The sequence below is a fragment of the Mirounga leonina genome, unplaced genomic scaffold (genome assembly GCF_011800145.1).
Source record: "Mirounga leonina isolate KUSES-001 unplaced genomic scaffold, KU_Mleo_1.0 Mir_154, whole genome shotgun sequence".
NCBI lineage: Eukaryota > Metazoa > Chordata > Mammalia > Carnivora > Phocidae > Mirounga > Mirounga leonina.
The window spans coordinates 13,898,902-13,919,134 of record NW_023270389.1 but is presented as its reverse complement, the minus strand read 5'-3'; the positions used below and the strand labels follow the sequence as shown (position 1 = coordinate 13,919,134).

The 20,233-nt window shown below is 34.6% G+C and overlaps 1 protein-coding gene across 6 annotated transcripts in view; it reads right to left on the bottom strand.

Moving 5' to 3' along the window:
• The window catches only part of GPATCH2 (G-patch domain containing 2), a 210,993-nt gene that overhangs the window by 174,460 nt on the left and 16,300 nt on the right, over positions 1-20,233 (bottom strand). For 5 of the 6 annotated variants that reach the window (XM_035010120.1, XM_035010119.1, XM_035010121.1 and 2 more), the window contains exons 3-5: positions 19,584-19,645; positions 16,432-16,614; positions 15,883-15,962 (exon numbers count right to left, since the gene is read on the bottom strand). In XM_035010120.1, the coding sequence (XP_034866011.1) occupies positions 15,883-15,962; positions 16,432-16,614; positions 19,584-19,645 (325 nt within the window). Of the gene's footprint in view, positions 1-10,592; positions 15,756-15,882; positions 15,963-16,431; positions 16,615-19,583; positions 19,646-20,233 lie in introns of those variants that run through there. The other variant, XM_035010124.1, reaches the window with a different exon arrangement.

The following is a 20,233-nucleotide window of genomic DNA, read 5'->3' as shown; positions in this document are numbered from 1 at the left end:
TACATGAAATGATGACACAAACCCATGTATTTCTTTCTCCTCTTTTTTATTCCAAAATGGATCTATGGCAACGATCATCTAACAACCTCCTAAGTGCTTGTTTTATGAATCTGGCCCTTACTCAAGAAGTTACATTGGAAAGTCTTTTAATCTCCTTCTGAAAAGAATTTACTGGATTGCATTTAAGTTCAAGTTCAAGGGTATTAAAATGCACAAAGGAGAGTGAAAAAGGTGCTAGGTTATAGATTTTAACTTCTTAACCAGAAAACTGACTCAAAATAGATTTTCTAATTTACAATGAATCAAAAGAGAAAACATTAGACCATAGCAAAAGTGGCACAAATGTATCAAAAACCAAATGAATAAACATTTGAGGAGATTTATTATTAGAAATTGCAATAAATTTTGGAAAGATGAATTGATTTTAGTTAAAAGGTATAACTGACAATTTATTGGGCGGGAAGATGCATTATTTTCCAATTGTTATCCATCTACAGTAAAACTGATTTGTGTCCTATTGTATTTTATGGAAAAGGAGAGTGCAACTTTCAGTGATTTAGATTAAATGTATTAATCATAACCAGGCACTGTGAACTATATATCTACTATTAAAGAAGATTTTTGACATTTAATTCTGTAGCAATATTTTGGCTCTGTACCACTCTTCCTAAATCCAATTCCTGCTACAGTTGGCAGATTTCTCCCTTTTAATTTTATGAGGCTTAAAGTAGCATTTAACCACCCATGCGGTAAATAATGCGGGATTAGAAATATTTAGTGTTTTGTTTCCCTTTCAAGAGTGGTAATCCATCAAATCCAAAAATGTTCTCTAAAATTTTTCTATATTTTTGGCAATCTCTAATATATGATATCATAAAAACTATAAAATTAAATAAAATGCATTACATAGCCAGAATAGATCTGCTTTCCTAAAGAACTGCCTTAACCTGAAAGACCAGGTAGAAACCTCTTTGAACCAGAAACATGGAATCCTTACTGAAACACAAAACAAAACAAAATAAAAAATATGGATTAAAACATGATAACTGGATTAGACTCTTTTAATTTTATTCCCCCAAGTAGCAAATCTTAATGAGGGTGTGCAAATAACTTTGAAACAGCTAAACCATTTAACATCTATCTAAAACACACACTCTTGCAAGACAAGGTATTAAAGTTATATAGGAAAACAATTAGTGAACACGTAAGATGTGGTAGGTATTTGGCTAAGCACTCATAAAAGTAAAAATAAATTTTAAGTTTAGTACATATATCACGTGATGCACATTTACTCCCAACAAATAAATTTAGTAATTTTTTAAAACAAGTGAGGCACAAAACAGAAATGAACTGATTAACCTATGGAAGTTAGTATTTTACCTATCATTTTGAATAGTTCCAGAACATTTTTATATTTAACATGTGAGCTTAAAAATAATTAAAAATTTCAATTAAAAAGTATATTCTGTTATTAAATCAAAATAACCACCAGAAGTAAAACTGACTTTAAACAAAATCAAATTCCCATTTTAAATTTTAATTCACATGAAATGTTAATTTTGGTTATTAGCAAATCCAAATTATTACAACAGTCACACTGTAACTGCATGCAGTACTTTGAGATCTATCAAAGTAATAAAGTAACCTGTCAAACGAGTAATTATCTATATTTAATCTATATATAAAACAAATGGCCCAGAAATGAGTAAAGTCTGTAATTCACTCAAGACACATTGATGCCATATATTCATGGTGAGAACATCTAATTTCTTCATACATATTCATATCTTAATTCACTTTTAACAAAGTTTATGATTATGACTGTTGTGAAAACAGTGTATGTCCTAGTGTCTAAATGAAATCAAGGATTACCGACCAGCAATAAGATAATCTAAAAAGAAAGTATGTGTGTGTGTGTTTGTGGAAAAGCCCCTTCTCATATATAAAGTGTCTGCTTTGCCCTTCTTGCCCTTCACAGTGCTACACCATGGAGCTGGGGAGCTGGAAGTTATCTGTTGGGAAAAATAGGAGGAGAGAACTCATCCAGTCAGCTAGACAGCCAGCACCTCGAGGAGCATTCCAATGGATATAAAGGCATTTCAATTACAAACATAAGACAGAATATATACAATAATGTGTTAGTAATATATATAATACATGCAATTATTTGTTGAGGAAACAGGATGACTCTAAGATTTTGTTTCATCAAGGAAGAGTTAGATTACATGGTATTTCCTATAAACAGTCAACTCCAAAGGCTGGACATGTACTAGTATTTTATGAAGCTATCTGCGAAGTAGATTAGGGAAAAGTTGTGATACTAATAAATATGAAGAAGGCTAATACCAAATTTGCAGCAAGAATCAAATTATTTATTCAATACAATCAGCAACAATTTAAAAGGGTGAATTAAGAATTTGATGACAAAAATTCTTGACTCTTTCCTTGAAATGAGAACCCAATCAAATTTTGAAGAGCACAACTTTTATAAGCTGACAAGAAATTTAAGTTTCAAGTCCCATGGTATTTTCAAGTCATATCACTGTAGTTTCAGCTAAAAATACAGAAGAGAGTATAATTCCTGAAAATTTTTGTTTGTAAAAGGGTTGGAATTCAGACCTAACTCTGATCCTTCTTAAAGAAGCCAATGCTTTGAAAATCTGTGAATCCATAAAAAAAGAAAAGTTTTAAATGTCAGCAAAGACCTAGTAAGTTAAATCAACAGGTTAAATAAATCAAAGGACAGGAGAGAAAACATATAAGAAGTGGAAGAGTTGACAGAAGGAACGGACAGCATATTTATATGATGCAAACTATTACATTGAAAAACAAAACAGATAACCAATTCAACACATTCAACTTAATCAACAGAACTCAAGAACAATCTGCCCATTATATTCATGAACGTGACCAAACTACCTGACTGAAATGTTATTATTTCTAGGCCATTAGGCCCAGACATTTTTTGAGAAATTAAAAACTAAGTGTAAATATATTTTTTACCCTTGAAGGGGAGGCTGTATGGCTTGATGGCTAAGTCCCTGGGGAGCTGGCCATGGGGTCAGAGTTTACATCCTGACACTACCAATTACTAGCTGTGGCCTTAAACAAGTCATTTAAGCCATTTGTCCCTGCTTCCTGGTTTATAAGAGAGGAGAATATTTACCTCAGTAGGCTTTTTTTCAACATTAAATGAATTAACATACATAAAGAGATTAAAACACCACCTGGCAAATAGTAAGAACTCAATAAATGTGAGGTAATATAATTAATAGCAATAAAATATTTGTCCTTTAATATTAGTTACATAAAAGCTGATATGAGAAATAAATTATTTATCAATATACTAACATGAAATATTATGCAGCTGTTCAAACAAATGAATGAAAAAAAAGTATAATTTACAATCTGACTTTTTTTTGAAGATTTATTTTATTTTAGAGAAAGAGAAAGAAAGACGGGGGCAGAGATGGAGGAGGGAGAGAATTTCAAGCAGACGCCTCACTAAGTGTGGAGCCTGATGTGGGGCTTGACCCCAGAACCCTGAGATCATGACCGGAGCTGAAACCAAGAGCTGGATGCTTAACCAACTGAGCCGCCCGGGCACCGCTCTGACTTTTTAAGGTGTAAAAACCGAGATGCAGAAGAACAGATGCTGTCTTTGCACAGATGGGCATGGGAGGAATGGGGTGTAGCACAAAGACCTTCCACTGGATATTTTTTTGTCCTGGTTGACTTTTAAAACCTGTGCATCTATTACTTTTTTATAAAAATGAAAATTACAATAAAAGGACACTAGGTGAGATTTCCCAGGACCCACAACCGACTGATCATACATTTATTTTAGTTCTCTCCCAAAGCCCTACTAAAATGACATGAAAGAATAAAAAGTTAAAATTCCACTAGGGCAAAGAGAATAGGAAAGAAGATACCATCAACCGAGGTACTTCAACAAAATTATACCTGAAAATCAAATGGGTGTGTGCCTGGCTGTTCAGCTTTCTTTAGTGCAAGGCGGGTGGGGAGAGGGTGGCAACAAAAAGCAAGTTGACTAAAGCAGAAGACTCCAGAAAGTTTCAGAAATTGGAGGTGCCAGATACCTCCGAAACAGGGAGTCTATTAAGGAAAAAAAAAAAAAAGTTGATCCCCTGATTCCAATCCTTAGCCACAGTCTTATCATATTACTACTGCTACCCTATAGCACAGAAGCTCAAAATTTATCATTTAAATATGTTAAACTATAATGAACACTAGGTGTTCACATATGCAACTAAACTCTACCTCTGAAACTAATAATATATTCTATGTTAATTAATTGAATTAACATAAAATAAAATTTAAAAAAATAAAAAAAATAAAAATGTTCAACTTGAAAGGGGCCATACTGATGGTGACATGATATACCTTTACTAGGTCAGGGGGAATTCAGTGAAAGTCAGCACATTGAATGCTCCCTGTCCTCTGCTTTGCAATTAGAATGCTGGCCAGTGGACTCATCACTGTCCCACCCACCACCCTTGAGGGAGATTACTTAGTAGGAGATTATTTCCAAGGGAAGTCCCTATTGTAGCAACATTTAAGGATTCTCCAACCAAAAGGTACACAAGCCCTGCATCTGCACACTAGGCATCGAATCAGCTTTTCTTTAATGCTTTGTTAAATGAAATCCCATCCTGCCATCACATCATAAAATACATACATAAAAGGACAACATAAAAACAATGAAGAATTTAGACACTACTCTTGGTAGGAAAGGATGTTACTTAAGATTGAACTGGCTTCATAACTAGTGGTGGAAAACTCCCTAAAAAACAGACCAGTAATCTCTACCAACATTCTCAAAATTATTAAGCACATCCTATGTGCCTGAGCTGGATTCCCGTCACGGGGCTGCTAAATGTACTTACCGGGTATAATGCAAACATAAGCAGAAGAATAAAGAATAAAACAGAGACAGGAGGGGCAATGCCACTTCAGAAGATGGAATGGTCTCTCAAATGTGAAGAGTTGGAGGTTTTGAAGAAAAGGTGAAGAATGTGAACTGTTCCTTGAAGGGTATGAATCTAACAGTAAGGAGAGGGACGTACTGCTATGAGCAAAGCTATAGTATGAATGGATGTGGCTGATCAGGGGAAAGCTGAAGGAGGCGTGGGCGCGTTGAGAACGTAAGACCATCTGGGAAGGAGTGAAGTGTTACAGTTCCTAGGTGAGCGGTGAAGGTAAAAGGAACAAACCTAGATTTTATGATTAAGGCAGTGAAAACTATTTTTTGGCTTGGGCTTAACCATGTTTTAAAAATGTGTATTTGGAGTTACATGTGATACGGATCAGGGGAAGGAAAACTAGAAGACAGACCAGGGACAAACCTAATGTGTTATCAAAATGTAAGGTTATGAGTAACTACCCTAAGGCACTGAAATGAAGGGGCTAACAGGAGAGATAAAGAAATAAGATTCAGACATGTCTAGATGTGGAAAGAGTGAAGGAATAAAGAGAACACATAAACTAAAATTTGAATTGAAGAATGAAAAACCACTAGGGATCAACGCTTCCCTTAACCAATGTTAGGTCTCCCCTCTCTGTCTCTTTCCCAGTTAATTTTTATTAACCAAACTGTAAGGTACTGAGGCTACAGGCATATCTTACTCATTTTTGTATTCCTGGCCTTTCCCACAACAAAGACATCACTAGCCTGTGTGTACAACTGAACCAAGAAATGTGTGGCTGAAAACACACAGGCAAGACACTGAGTTTCTGAGTCAGATGAAACATACTTATTTATTCATCCAACAAATGATATAAGACACTGTTTTTTTTTTTTTTAAAGATTTTATTTATTTATTTGAGAGAGAGAGAATGAGAGAGAGCACATGAGAGGGGGGAGGGTCAGAGGGAGAAGCAGACTCCCTGTGGAGCAGGGAGCCCGATGCGGGACTCGATCCAGGGACTCCAGGATCATGACCTGAGTCGAAGGCAGTCACTTAACCAACTGAGCCACCCAGGCGCCCTGATATAAGACACTCTTATAAAATGTTTTTGTGGATCAAAAAATTAGAAAAGTCTATCAAAAACACAAGTAAATGAAATGGAATGGGAGGAAGCCTAAGTAATAATTGTTTACTTTTTAAAGACTGTAGATTCTAAAGAAGTACTTTTAGACTACAGACTTCAAAATCTATACAAATCTGAAAGTCCTCAAAAAGACCAAGTGCATGCTATTAAATATTACTACAATTCTACTGTAACCTAAAGATAAATGCACCTGCAATGCTATAATGGTGAACTGTCTATAACCAATGACCAGATTTAAATACGAAGTTCTAAGAGGAAGATGCTATATTGGGGATGGCTCAAGTCATCGCTTCTTTTTTTTTTTTTTTAAAGATTTTATTTATTTATTCATGAGAGACAGAGAGAGAGAAGCAGAGGGAGAAGAAGGCTCCCCGCTGAGCAGGGAGCCCGATGCGGGACTCGATCCAAGGATCCTGGGATCATGACCTGAGCCGAAGTCAGACGCTCAACCATCTGAGCCACCCAGGTGCCCCAAGTCATCGCTTCTTTTGTATCCAAAGAGATGATGAAACTTCTACTTTATTTCCTCAAGAAGCACTGGTCAATGTTTTAGACAACTGTCATTTAACAACAAACATTTTATAGGTTTTACTGGCTTAAAATATTTATAAATACTTTTGGCCTGCATCTCTGGTTTATCAGAATCCTGTTGCCTGCATGACAGGCAACAAATAACTGCTTGGCATTTTCTAACTGTTGTACAGGGAACCCCTTTTATTTATATGACTTCTTTGTGAATTCTCAGTTGTTCAAATTGACCTTCAGTTGGAGGATTTGCAGGTGACTTCAATATAGAAAGCGCTTGTTAAATATTTTTTTTTTTTTTAAAGATTTTATTTATTTATTTGACAGAGAGAGACACAGCGAGAGAGGGAACACAAGTAGGGGGAGTGGGAGAGGGAGAAGCAGGCTTCCCGCGGAGCAGGGAGCCCGATGCGGGGCTCGATCCCAGGACCCTGGGATCATGACCTGAGCTGAAGGCAGACGCTTAACCGACTGAGCCACCCAGGTGCCCCGCTTGTTAAATATTTTTTTTGGAAGTGTTCTACCCATCATTGATTTTGAATTTTTCTGATATTAGATATCTGACATAGCTGAAGGCAAATTAGAAAACTGAGTTTTATAGACCATCAGAATTAATTCTATCAGCAACATAAAAGGCAGAAAACCAAAGTTGAAGCTTTGAAGAAAGTGAAATGTTTGCAACATTTCTGATTCTCCGATTCTGACTAAAAGATATATGGAAAGAAAGAAAGAAAAGAAAGAAAGAAAGAAAGAAAAGAAAGAAAGAGAGAAAAAGAAAGAACAAAACTAATGGGGACTCCAGCAATGTCACCACCATTTTAAAGAGCAACAAGGAAGGAGGGGTATTGAGTCTCCATCTGTGGAATCAAAGGGTTACCAATCAGCAGTCTTAATTTCTAAAGAAAAAACATTTTAGAACATTATTTCAAAGGTTTCTCAGGATACAAGAGAGTAATTTAAAATGATAAACATAATCCTGACACTTTCTAAAAACCTCAAATGTTTGCTTTTAAGGAGATTCAAAAAAAACCTCAATCTTTAAACAAGCCATTTTTCTTTACTAACAACATGATAACCTAAGAACTTACGCACAAATGGCAAAATGAAAAAAGATTTTAAAAAAGAAAGCGTGGCAGTTCATGTATTTTTAAAAACGTAATAGAAAGACTATTGCCGTGCACGATATTTAAGTGGCCACAAAGGCAGAACTACTACATCACAATATTAAATCTCAAAACAGACATCACGATTAAAACCAAAGAAGAAAACCAAACACTATATAAATATTTGGCACCTGTAAACTTTCTTTTAATAAAAAAAATTCAAAAGCATCAATAGTACTATTGTTCTTTGTAAACAAAAATGACATTCTTTTGTAATGTATATGCCTACCTACAGTGACATTTAAAAACTGCCATTCAGTCTGGTCAGGAAACAGCAGAAACCTCTAGGACCTACACCAACTTCTTGAATAAACGGGTTTCAGGAATGCACACTCTTGTTTCTTATCCCAGGTTGTTATAAGAGGGATGAGAAGAAAGCACTAGATTAGCCAAGGCTGAAAATTATTCCAGCCTGCAAATCATATTACCTCCAATCACCTTCATGTTCTGTAATTGTGTCACATCACCCTGTTGAATCTTCTCCATGGCCATTTCTATTTACTTACTCACCCTCCTCCCCCAACCAAGCTTATTTTTACTGATTAAAATATAAGTTCCTGGAACCTTTCTGCCTTGCTACTTTAACCCCCAAGGCCTAGAACAGTATCTAGCACACAGTAGAGACTCAATAAATATATTTTGCATTAATGGATACTACTCAAAAGTCAATCAGATTATTGAGTCCAATAAAATATAGCGGTTCAGTCTACCCTGGATCCCATCTACTAGGGGACAGGGACAGACCGTAGATCCCTAATCTTAAAACCACCCAATGTACCCTCTATACTGCTATTCATGTGATCTCTCAAGACAAATCTGATTACCTTAACCATCCCTCCCCCCCAAGAGATTACATCAGTTTGCATGCATTCCCATGGAATGCATATTGTATTATATTATATTATATTATAACATATCTGTACTATCAAATATGTATCTATTCCACTTTTAATAAAGTGTAATACAATGAGACTAAATATCAATATTAATATTGATACTACTTTTAGTGGAACAGAGTCTGAAATGATCTAATTCCAGTCTACCTCACCAAACAAACCCTGTCTACCATACACTCCTCTACACAAGCATATCTTATATATACTTCAGCAACACTGGATTCAGTTTCCTGAATATTCCATGTGGTTTTAAACTTAAGCCTTGCCCATCCATTCCTGTCTGCCAATTCCCTCCCCAGTGAGTTGGTAAGCTAACTCACACCTGAAGTCCCAGCTAACAAATCTTCCTCCTGTATGAAGTCTACCCAAGTTCCATTAAAAAGGGGTAGGAAAGGGACATCCGGGTGGCTCAGTTGGTTAAGCGGCTGCCTTCAACCCGGGTCATGACCCCAGAGAACGGGATTGAGTCCAGCATTGGGCTCCCTGCTCAGCGGGGAGTCTGCTTCTCCCTCTGACCCTGCCCCCTCTTGTGCTCTCTCACTCTCTCTCAAATGAATGAATAAAATCTTAAAAAAAAAAAAGGGGGGGGGTAGGAAAAGAGCAGTGCAAGAGAAATACAGAGGCTATCATCATGGTTGAAACAGACATGTGACAGCTCCTAGATACACTGTACGGACTTGGAGAGATAATGAGGGACCATGGAGGGTAAGCAGAGAAAACAGAAACACAGCAAGAAAGCAGACCAGAATTGGACGATGTTAAAGATCAAGAACAAGGTACTATATACTACCTGAGAAACAAAGAAAAGGACTGGAATGGAGGATTTGGTTCCAGTTATTAATCCGATGGAAAACAGTAAAACATTTTAATTATCATTTTTATTATGGCACACAACTTGATTGTGCTCATTCTTCAAGATAGCAAAGAATGCTGCAGATTTTTCAAAATAACTCACACTTCCAATTGCATTTGGTAACCAGGAATGAAGACTATTTTATGAAGAAAATTTATTTATATTTCTCAGCAACATGACAACAGAGTGAAGAAACTTCCAGATTTCATTAATTTTGGCATAGCAAAGGAAAAACAAATTTGAAAGTGTTTAAGTTGTAAATGTTAATAGGACTAAATGAATTAAAATATATAACTATAATTTAGAAAAGTGTCTGGCACATAGTAAGCATCATTGTAAGTCATTACTAACACTCTCTTTGCTAGGTTCCAGTATTTCTGGAGTATCACAAACCCAAATGACAATATAAGAAACCAGGCCAAATCTAGTGGTAAGTAATCAGAAAAGCAGGGACAAATATTTTAAATAGGTAGATAAAAAGTGTAAGTGGTCAAATTTGGCATTATTAAAATACCAAGATTGAACATGTTTATGTATTCTTTCCTAAAGGATTTTAAAAGCTAAATATGGACAAAAGAATAAGCATTCAAATACTTGTTGAATGAATAATATAACATATATATACTATCAAATATATATATATTCCACTTTTAATAAAGTGTAATACAATGACTAAATACCAATATTAATATTGATACTACTTTTAGTGGAACAGAATGAAAAACTATTAGATTCAAATTTTCAAATATCAATTATAGGTATTAAATTTATATGTAAAATGTAAAGTGAATAATGACACCAAAATAGAGAATTTTAAATCAAACAAGAGACACTATCAAAATGTCTTCTGTAGAAGAAATATTTATTACAATTCTACTAAGCAGTACTTCCGTATGATACAAAATCTACTTTATCTCAAAATAAGTTCTAAGAAATAAAGTATTAATTTCCAGCATGAAATCTGGATCTCAAGCTGACTTTGAGATAAGATAAAAACTAAATTATTAACAAACATAGTAACAGATTAGAATATATGTGATATATATTTAGAATAAGAAAATTCTAAATATATATTCTTCTTGGATTCTGCAAAGTAGCCAAAAATGCTTTAAGGATATAAACAAATATCAATTCACAGAGAGTATAATTAAGCATTTAGTTATTGAATTCCACTGAAAAATATCAGATAGTTAGCACATGGTCAGATTACAGTTGAGGACACACAAAATCATTTTAGATTTGTTTTCTATTATAAAATTTCTTAGACTAGCCTAAGAGAAAAGTTTATGTAGTTCCCCTATTTAAATCAAATCCATTTAAAAGGGCCCTTCTGTTGTAAAAGGCTGTAAATCAGACTAAATATTCCCACTCTAGGATCCTAAGAAACAATAAAACAGAGGTTGAGCAAGACAGAGTAAATCATTATAGAACCATTACCATTATCAATATGCCACTCATGAAATCTGGTTTGGTCTTCCATGATATACTTCAGAGAAAGAAAATATATACAATATTCCCTTCTCTTACACAATGAAATGACTCAAGATTCTAAACAGATATAAATTATTTTGAGGGTGGATATAACAGTATGCTTACTTGTACAGCATGACAATTTAGATTAAGGGTTGATGTTCACATTTTTTTCAGATATTTAAATTGAGAAACACATGTAAATAAATAGTCCCTTAAATCAGATTCATTTTCTTTGACAGAATAACCACCACCATCACCACTATACTTGTTCTCATTTCATCTATACAAAAAGCTGGACTGAAATGATGATAAGATTTTTAAACAGAACCTTACAACCTTTAGGTACAATTCCTTATGTAATATTAATATTGGATTTTAGGTACTATATTTTAAATGGAGTCATTTATTTCCTGATCTTTCAATAACCACTCAATTTGAATGCTAACTTAGAAAAATGTAAAAAAAAAAAAAAAAAATGTAACACCTGTTCTAAGACCATCAGTTTAAAAACTTTTTTTTTCAAAAATCTCTTGTCTATAGAGAACAATGATTAATTAAGATGCTCAGGGGTAGGATACCTTGGCTAACTGAAATGCTATGCCTAAGTCAGGGTAATTGAATTCACTTTATTAATGCTATATCCCAAAATATATATCTCTGATGGATCATTATTCTGAGGATTATTCACTCTGAATTGTACTTGATGAAAAAATTCTGGAAATACAGGAGATTCACCCTGCATCTTCTGGATAATGGTCTCAGAATATTCCTCAGAATTAATTTTCATTTGCTTAATTCTCCTAAAAGAGGTAAATATTAGAGGCTTGTTAGCAGGGCTCCAATAAATCAGTGCTTTAATCTAACAGAAGTACAGCAATAGTTATTTCTTTCAACATTAAATTCTCAAAACTGTTACTACATTCGCCCGTCATGTATATGGGCAAATTATTTTTAAAAATCATGTAACTCTGGTCCAAAACCTCCTAAACAGTATAAGTCTTTCTGCAAATGAATGGCCTAATGATTGAAACTTAGTTAGGGAGAGTTATTTAGAACAGTTTTTTAATCTGCAATTAGGGTTTGAGATTTAATGCAGTGGCTGTTGATCTAAAATTCACCTGAAATTATTCTTCACAGACTATTAAAGACAAAGGCTGGCTCAAAGGTTGCAATATAAAGTACTTTAAATATTAAATATAAAGGCATATCATATATAAAGTATGAAAAGTTTAAAATATTTTGCATTTTGACCCATAATACAAATGTCCTCTAAATCATGAGATTCTGTATTTAGTATACCTAATAATAACAACAGTAACTATCATTTATTAAATATATATTATGCGACGAAATTGTTCTGGACCTATGATGTACAAATAACCTCATTTAATCCTGACAACACTTCCGCAAATTAAATATTGTCTCTATTTAACAGAAAGAGAAGATGAGGTTCAATTTGTCTTTAAAAGTAAAAAGAAGAACCAGAGTGGGGATTCACCAAGTTCAGACTCCAAAACCTCTAACTTTTCTGTAATACCACTTTGTCCTTGACAAAACTAAATAGAGTCAATCCTCATTACCATTTGAGAGTTCTACATGTACAAATTTGCCTACTCACTAACATATATCTGTAGCCCCAAATCAATTCTCTTTTTTAAAATTTTATTTTTAAGTCATCTCTCTACCCAACGTGGGGCTCGAACTTACACCCCCAAGATTAAGAGTCGCACGCTCCACCGACTGAGCCAGCCAGACGCCCCACTCTCAAGTCAGTTCTTGTAGCACTTCTAGGGTCATTCAGGAGCACTGAAAAATTTGTCCCCTGGTGCATGCGTGCATTCCCCACTGAGGTAAAAAAAGACAACAGTACCCATTCCTGTTTCAGCTCTAACTCTGTACACAAGTGTTGTTTTTGTGGTTTATTTGGTGCCCCATTTTTCAATTTTGTGTTTTTTGCAATTCATTGTTTTAAATGAACCCCAAGCACAGGGCTGAAGTGCTGACATGGGTTCCTAAGCACAAGAAGGCCATGACGTGCCTTGAGGAGAAATACACGCATTAGATCAGCTTGTTCAGGCATGGGTTATAGTGCTGTTGGTCATGAGTTCAATGTTAATGAATCAACTATATATATTAAGTAAGGTGTTTCTAGACACAAAGATACGTAAAACAAGGTTATGTATTGATCGACTGATAAAAATGTCATGACCGGAGGCTCACAGGAACCTAACCTGGTATTTCCCTTAGGAGCAATGGTTCAGTATTTGCTAATTAGTGTTCAGGGCGACTTTAGAGAACATAACTATGGTGAATAATGAACAATCCAATTGAAAACTTTTCCCCCAAGAATGTTCCCATTAATATTTCAGTGAAAGACTCTTCAGTCATTTCTGTCAGAGGTCATGACTAGCTGTGCAGTCACCACTCATCTGCATAAGAGAAAGAAACCTCTCGCTGCCATTCTGTTTCATGGGTGTAGCTACATGTGTCTGCCTTTGCTCAGAAAATTAATCTCTCTTCAAAGCAATCTGGCTTTCCAGTGTGAAAGTCTGAGGAATTAAATTTAATTCTTATTTCTGGATGTCATGGGTACTGTTTAAATATGACTATTTTGTGAGATTATGATTTTTAAGACTAGACTGTTACATACAATACGGACAGCATGAGAACAACAACAACAACAAAACTTAGCAGAAGAATTTAAAAATACCAGCACAAATTGGAACTCTTACCTTTCTTGTCCAAGTCAGATATTTTATTGAAAAAAAAAAAGATTACAGTACTTAAAAATCCAAACAAGGACAATTCAGGATTGAAAGAAAGAAAACCTGAAGGAGCCCATTGTCTTCAGTAAAATTTGAATACAAAAAAATGTAGACCAGGAAAACAGTTTATGGCCTAATGCACTTGTTCCATGATAAACACACATATATAGTATTTCTCCATCAAGTGAAACTTAATCACCTTTTTACAATTTAGAGAGGGAAGGCAGCTTTTACTATGGTTAAGCCATGTATCATCAATACCATGAAGCTAGCCTATCAGATGTAATAGCTTCTATAAAATACCACAGTGAGATTGCAATAAGCCTAGAAAATGGGCTACAAATCCCAGCTATGCTCAAGCAAGCAGTGAACCAAAAATAAAAATAGGTAAAACTGAACCAAGAACTAGATAGCATTCATCTAGATTCATGATTGGTAAGGCAAAGTTCATAGGCCAAGGTTTTAAAGTGACTTATTCAGGTCTAAAAGGCAGTCATTATACAAAATAAAATAAAAGCATTTATGTAATTCAGAAAAAAAATCACGAATTTTTACTCTAAAGGACATAGCACAAAAAAAGCTTACTTACAATGACCAAACACCACATTATTGTACCTCTAAAATATCACTTTAAATATGCAAAGGTAAAGATACTCGAAGTTGCACTTTATCATATTTAATCTCTCTAGTTTAGACAAGCAATCTAAAAGATGTCACACGCTTTCTGCTTAATACATTTTCTGAAATCTTTCAGACTGTAATACCTTTAGGTAAAAGAAATGTCAACTTTAAGTTTCTTTCCCAATCACCATATTTAAGTTAGCCATTAAATGCTGAATTAACAATTAATCCATACAACAATATAAAAATACATGTATTAAATCACAGTTTTCATCAATTATTGGAACGTAATAAAAAATACTCAACATTTTAACATGCCATTTTGAAGAATTCAAATGGCCTGAATGTTGTAGAATGTCTAAATTGTACCATCAATAGAAATGTTACATTTTCCCCTCTGCTTGTGAAAATGAGCTCATGCAAGTATTTCTGACACTCACAGTGACACATATGGTCTGCCAAGGGTGTGCAAGCAGCTCTCACTTTTAAACATGACAATATGATTCAGAGGCATACAGTATTATTTGAAATACCAGCTTTCACATGATTTCCAGAAGCTCTAAGCCAAAATGATGATTTTGAGTGGTTGCAGGTATCAGACAGAGCAGGTAATTTAAAAAGTAATAATAAATTATTCTACTAGCACAGACTAGTTATCACTGTAGTTAGCTTAAAACTAGGATGATTTTTTTTTGTAGTACAATGAACACTATACTATAAAATACAATGGGTTTGCAATACAGAGCAGATTTTCCAAGTAGAAAGCAAACTGAACAAAACAGAAATTCTAGTAAAGATTATCAACCTTACCTACTACTCATCTTAGCCCTTGTTAAAATACCCTGAGTAAAATGCAAATATTTTAAATAATGCTGGTTATATAAGACTTCTCTAAAAATGAGCCATAAATGTCAATGCATCATGTTTATTTACAACAGTCAGAGATGTAAAAATTAGTTCTTAACCAGTCACAATATAAACATTAAGGAATACTTGTGTGAGATCTGGAAGTTTTCCATTTTTTAGGTTTTGTTAGTATTTTGGCAAAGCAAGTAATACATAAATGGGTTCAATGTAAAAAAAAATCATAAAAGAGAAAAATATATAAAATTTACAGTAGTTCTACCCACCCTGGGCCAACCTAGATCCCTAAAAAGCCTCCCCAACCAGGTTCACTTCTGACTAAAGGAAGAATACCAGTCCTCCACAGCAAAAACAGCCCCATCTTTTCATCAAAGAGGCTCTCACTTCAGTGATATTCCTCCAGGGGAAGAGGACAGGAGCCAGGTTCCCTCGAATGTCATTCCCCAGATGTTCAAAACGTAACTAATTTATTAGCATTAGAAGATTTGGTTTATAGGGGAATCTCACTGGTCCAGTTTGTAGCCTACAAAAAAATGGATTATTTTTAAGTATAACATTAGAATATGAATAAAGGATGAGGATGTGGCTTTTTATTCCATAGAAATGGAAACATTTCCAAACATGACAATTAAACAAAAAAGCATGCCTACCATTGAAGTTGTGGTCCCTCCTGATTTTTTAAAGTTCTTGGAAGGCATTCCATGAAGGCGACTGAGTCTAGCTTGGAAACCTGGAAAATCAAAGTCCTCAATTTAGGAGATTCTATGATCACTGTTCCTATCAATACAGAATTCAAAATAAGTCGGAGGTAGGAAACGTCTTATATATATAGTAGTGGGGAAAATGCAAAACACACTTAAAAGATCTGAAGCAATGCCTAGTAGTGTTCTAATGAGCTTAGCACACAACCACTGATTATTTAAGATTTATGGTATTATTCAATAGGGCTTTTCTTTCCTCCTAATTTACCTTTCTAACATTTCAACATTTTCACACTGGTCCTAGCAAGGAGGCAAGTCAATCTTTCTAATAATTAGAATGCATGATTAATGTAGTAGCTGAAATACTGTTTGACATGTGTCTTTATAGCATCTTGTGTTTAGACACTTTCATTTCCATTTTAGCCTATCCTCTTTTAATGGTTATTCCTAGATTCACTATAAGCCCACCATATTCAGCAGTCAGCAAGTGCTACTGACCTCTTCTTCCCGGATGTGACATAAGAGGGAAAGAACCAGTTAAGATACTTTCAAAGACAGGATCTGGTAAATTTTTGTCTAGCTCGGTAGGGTCCTCCTTGTCCCACCAGGGCACAATTCCAGTGATGCCGCACGCTCCACCTGATTCCTTCTCATAAAACCAGTCACTCTGCTCATCATCACCTGTGCAAATACAAGAAATCCCCCAAAGACTGTTTTATTATCCAAATACACGGAGTTATCAGATTTAGGTTTAAAGAATGCAAGACAGCAATTAAATCTGAATTCCAGAGAAATGATTTTTCATATAAATATATAGTACCTGCACAAAATTTTTAGTATGTCTAAATACTGAATGGGACACACTTATATTAAAAAATTATTTGTTATATACCTAAAAATCAAATTTAACGGGGGATCCTGTATTTTACCTGGTAATCATTTACATAATCAATACAGAAAACTTCTCATTCTATACCATGGCTTCATTAAAATGTTTTTTAACCCTACAACAAGAACTGCCAACATAAGCTGGTATGTTTTAGAACCAATTAAAAAATGTGAAAAACAATAATACAGGTTAATTCTAGGGCAAAAACTATAGAGAAATCCATTTAAGTTACTACCCTTTCCAAATTAAAGAAAAACAAGCCTTAATCTCCTACAGTGAATTTAAAGTATAAAACTGTAGAACCTGTTCTCTGCAGCTGATAATGGTATATAATTAGCTTAATTTCATGATTTGTATGGAGTGTAAAAGGGGAAATGATTATGAACAGATGTGACTAAATGAAATTAATCTGATTAAGTTCATTAAGAAATAGTTGTGAAAAAGTTGATTTTAAATGAAAAGTGACAATACCACAGAGTTTACAAAGAAACTATTACTGGACTATGACAAGCAAGGTATTTTTAAGACAGAACACTATCCATAGTAAGGTGGACTTTTGGGAACACCCACGAGTGTAACCATGGAGAAACGATCCATTTAAAATTCAGTTTAAAATGTACTGAAAAGAAAATGTGAATCAACAGTATTTTGTTTTTAAAACAGGAACAAGGGCAAAAAATACAGAAGAAGGCAGATGGCTTTTAAAAATAGGTGGCAAATAGTTTTTTGAATATGATCCTAGATTCACTCAAGTCTTCATGATTCTTAGAAAAATTAATTCTGGTTTTTAAGAGGGTCATCACAACTGCCATAAAGTTTTTCCCTTTACAGAAAGAGATTTCTGATTTCCAAAATCTCTTAGTACAAGTATTTTTTAAAAGCAAACTAGGACAAAAACAAAGCTTCAACTGAAAATGACTTTACGAGAAACAGCCATACCTCAAATTACGAGCGAGTGAAGTTTAAAGCATTTGGAAAAGCAACGCCACCAGTTTATTTCAATTGAGGATTTAATAAAAATTAATTTAAAAAAGGCACATTTCAAAGCACATAAATATTAGTACTTTTACTGAGAATTATATTAACATTTCCTAGAACAGGTATAGGTACAAGAAAAGAAAGGGAGTCACTTGAAACTAATTACCTTTCATCTTGATTCCAACTGAAACAATGTTATTATACAAAAATGAGGTTATTTTATTTTTGATGTGATACACAACCTTGTTCTTAGCAGGGAAATCAAATAGCTAAAGATTAAGAACTTGAGCTCTGAAGTCAGTCAGACCAATTAGAATTGCAGTGTTATGTGACATTGGGGAAGGTATCTCGACTCTATGAGCCTAAGTTTCATCATACCTCCCAAAAAAGAATCTCCCAGGGTTTTCTTAAGAATAATATAAAAACCTAAAGTAAACTGAATGAAAAAAGCACTTAGAAATGTAAAATATAATAAGCTCATAATAAATGCTAGCATATTATTTTAAACCATTCAAAGCTTTTCAAAGGTGGACAGACTTGTCCAAAAGTTATTTTTTTTAAGTTTTTTTGGGGGCGCCTAGGTGGTTCAGTCGTTAAGCAACTGCCTTCGGCTCAGGTCATGATCTCAGGGTCCTGGGGAAAGCCCCGCATCGGGCTCCCTGCTCCGAGGGAAGCCTGCTTCTCCCTCTCCCACTCCCCCTGCTTGTGTTCCCTCTCTTGCTGTGTCTCTCTGTCAAATAAATAATTTTTTCATTTCCTTTCATTACCAAATGCAACATTTACAAAAACTGAGTAGACACATGTATTTAAATGAGAATTTAGGTATATTATCAAGGTAGTCAAACTCACTCTGAGCCCCGAGGTTCTAGCACATTTCAGCAAACTCTCTTAACTTTAAAAAGTCTATGGTCTTTAAAGCAGTATGTACCTATTTATCTGGAATATGTATGCGCTTGTAAGTAAGCCAAAATGAATGATCAATTCATTTTATTCCGACCAAGAGGAATGAACAGACTAAGAAAAAAATGCCTAGGTAGCTATTATTTTCTTCTTTTTTCCTATCCATAGACTATTTATAATTTAAAACAATAAATTTGGGGTCTTTTTTCTATCCCTAAGAACTTACTGCTTTCCTCTAAAGATTCTCAAGAAAGGCAGATAACATTTGCAGGTATGCCTCCTGCCCTCTGAAGGTTTCTCCTGTTTTCTTCCCAAATAGGTGTTTTCAAACTAATGCCATGTGAACGTGTGAAAAGCTTCAGGGATCTTTAAAGATGTAAAAGACCTAAGTTGTAAGACATGACTGTTTTAACAGTTCACAATATTGAATTCATGGAAACTGTCTAATTACTTACAAACTAGGGAGGATGAATAAATGTCACAGCTGAATAAAAATGACAAATGACTTGCAAATCCACCTTTACTAATGCTTAAACAGTATTAAATACATTCGGAATCAGGCAGAGAATGAGAACCAGTGTCTTGTGAACTTGCTAAGAGATAAAACTGTAAAGACTGAGGTATGTAAAGCTTTCTTAAGGAAGATAATCCTCCCTTAATATTATTAGCTCCACATGCTAGCTTTTGGAGATAATCAATTACTTTAGGGGTCATGAAGACAGGATACCGTTCATAGTATAAAAAGAACTAAACCCCAGTCCACTAAGTAGGTGTGTGTAAGTTAAATGGGTTGCCATCATCAACTTAAGAAATAACTAGTAATAAGCACAACTTTAAAATGAAGACGTTTTTCCAAAGGAATAAAAAAATAGCATTTCAGTACCTTGTCTTCCCTCATCATTGGTAAATAAGCCAGCATCAGTGCTGCTGAGACTGCTGGAATCACTGTAATAAGGGAAAAGGAAAAAAAAAAAACAACAAAAAAACAGATCAAAAGAACAATTGATCTCTCAGTCGTAAAATTTTAAAGAGACATGGCAGCTCAGAGATGAAACTTAAGCCTGACAAAGATCTGAAAGAAAAGATGATTTTTTTTTAATCAAACTGCAAATATTCTGGTTCCATTAACTACAGAGCATATTATTTTTGGCACATAAAACCACAGGAATCTAATGGGACCCTGACAGTAAGCCAGATGTGACTGCAACGAGGTGCTGACACAATTGATGTATTTTATTATCTGCTTTCATCAAATGCTCACTGCTCCTTTCTTACGCCGTGCAATTCAGCCTGAGCCCGGAACACCACTGCTCAATAAAATGGGGAAAGTCTCAATCAAAAGCAGGCTAAGCCTTTCTTCAGCATATGAAATACAAGGGCCCAAGATGAAATTACTTTTCATGACCACATTTGCAAATATTCCAGAAAAGACATTACTTAAGAATGCACAACAACTCTATTACCTGGCAAGGAAGAAAAAAGTTTACAATGGTAACAATCCATTAAATCAAAGTTAAAATCTCTCTGAGCAAA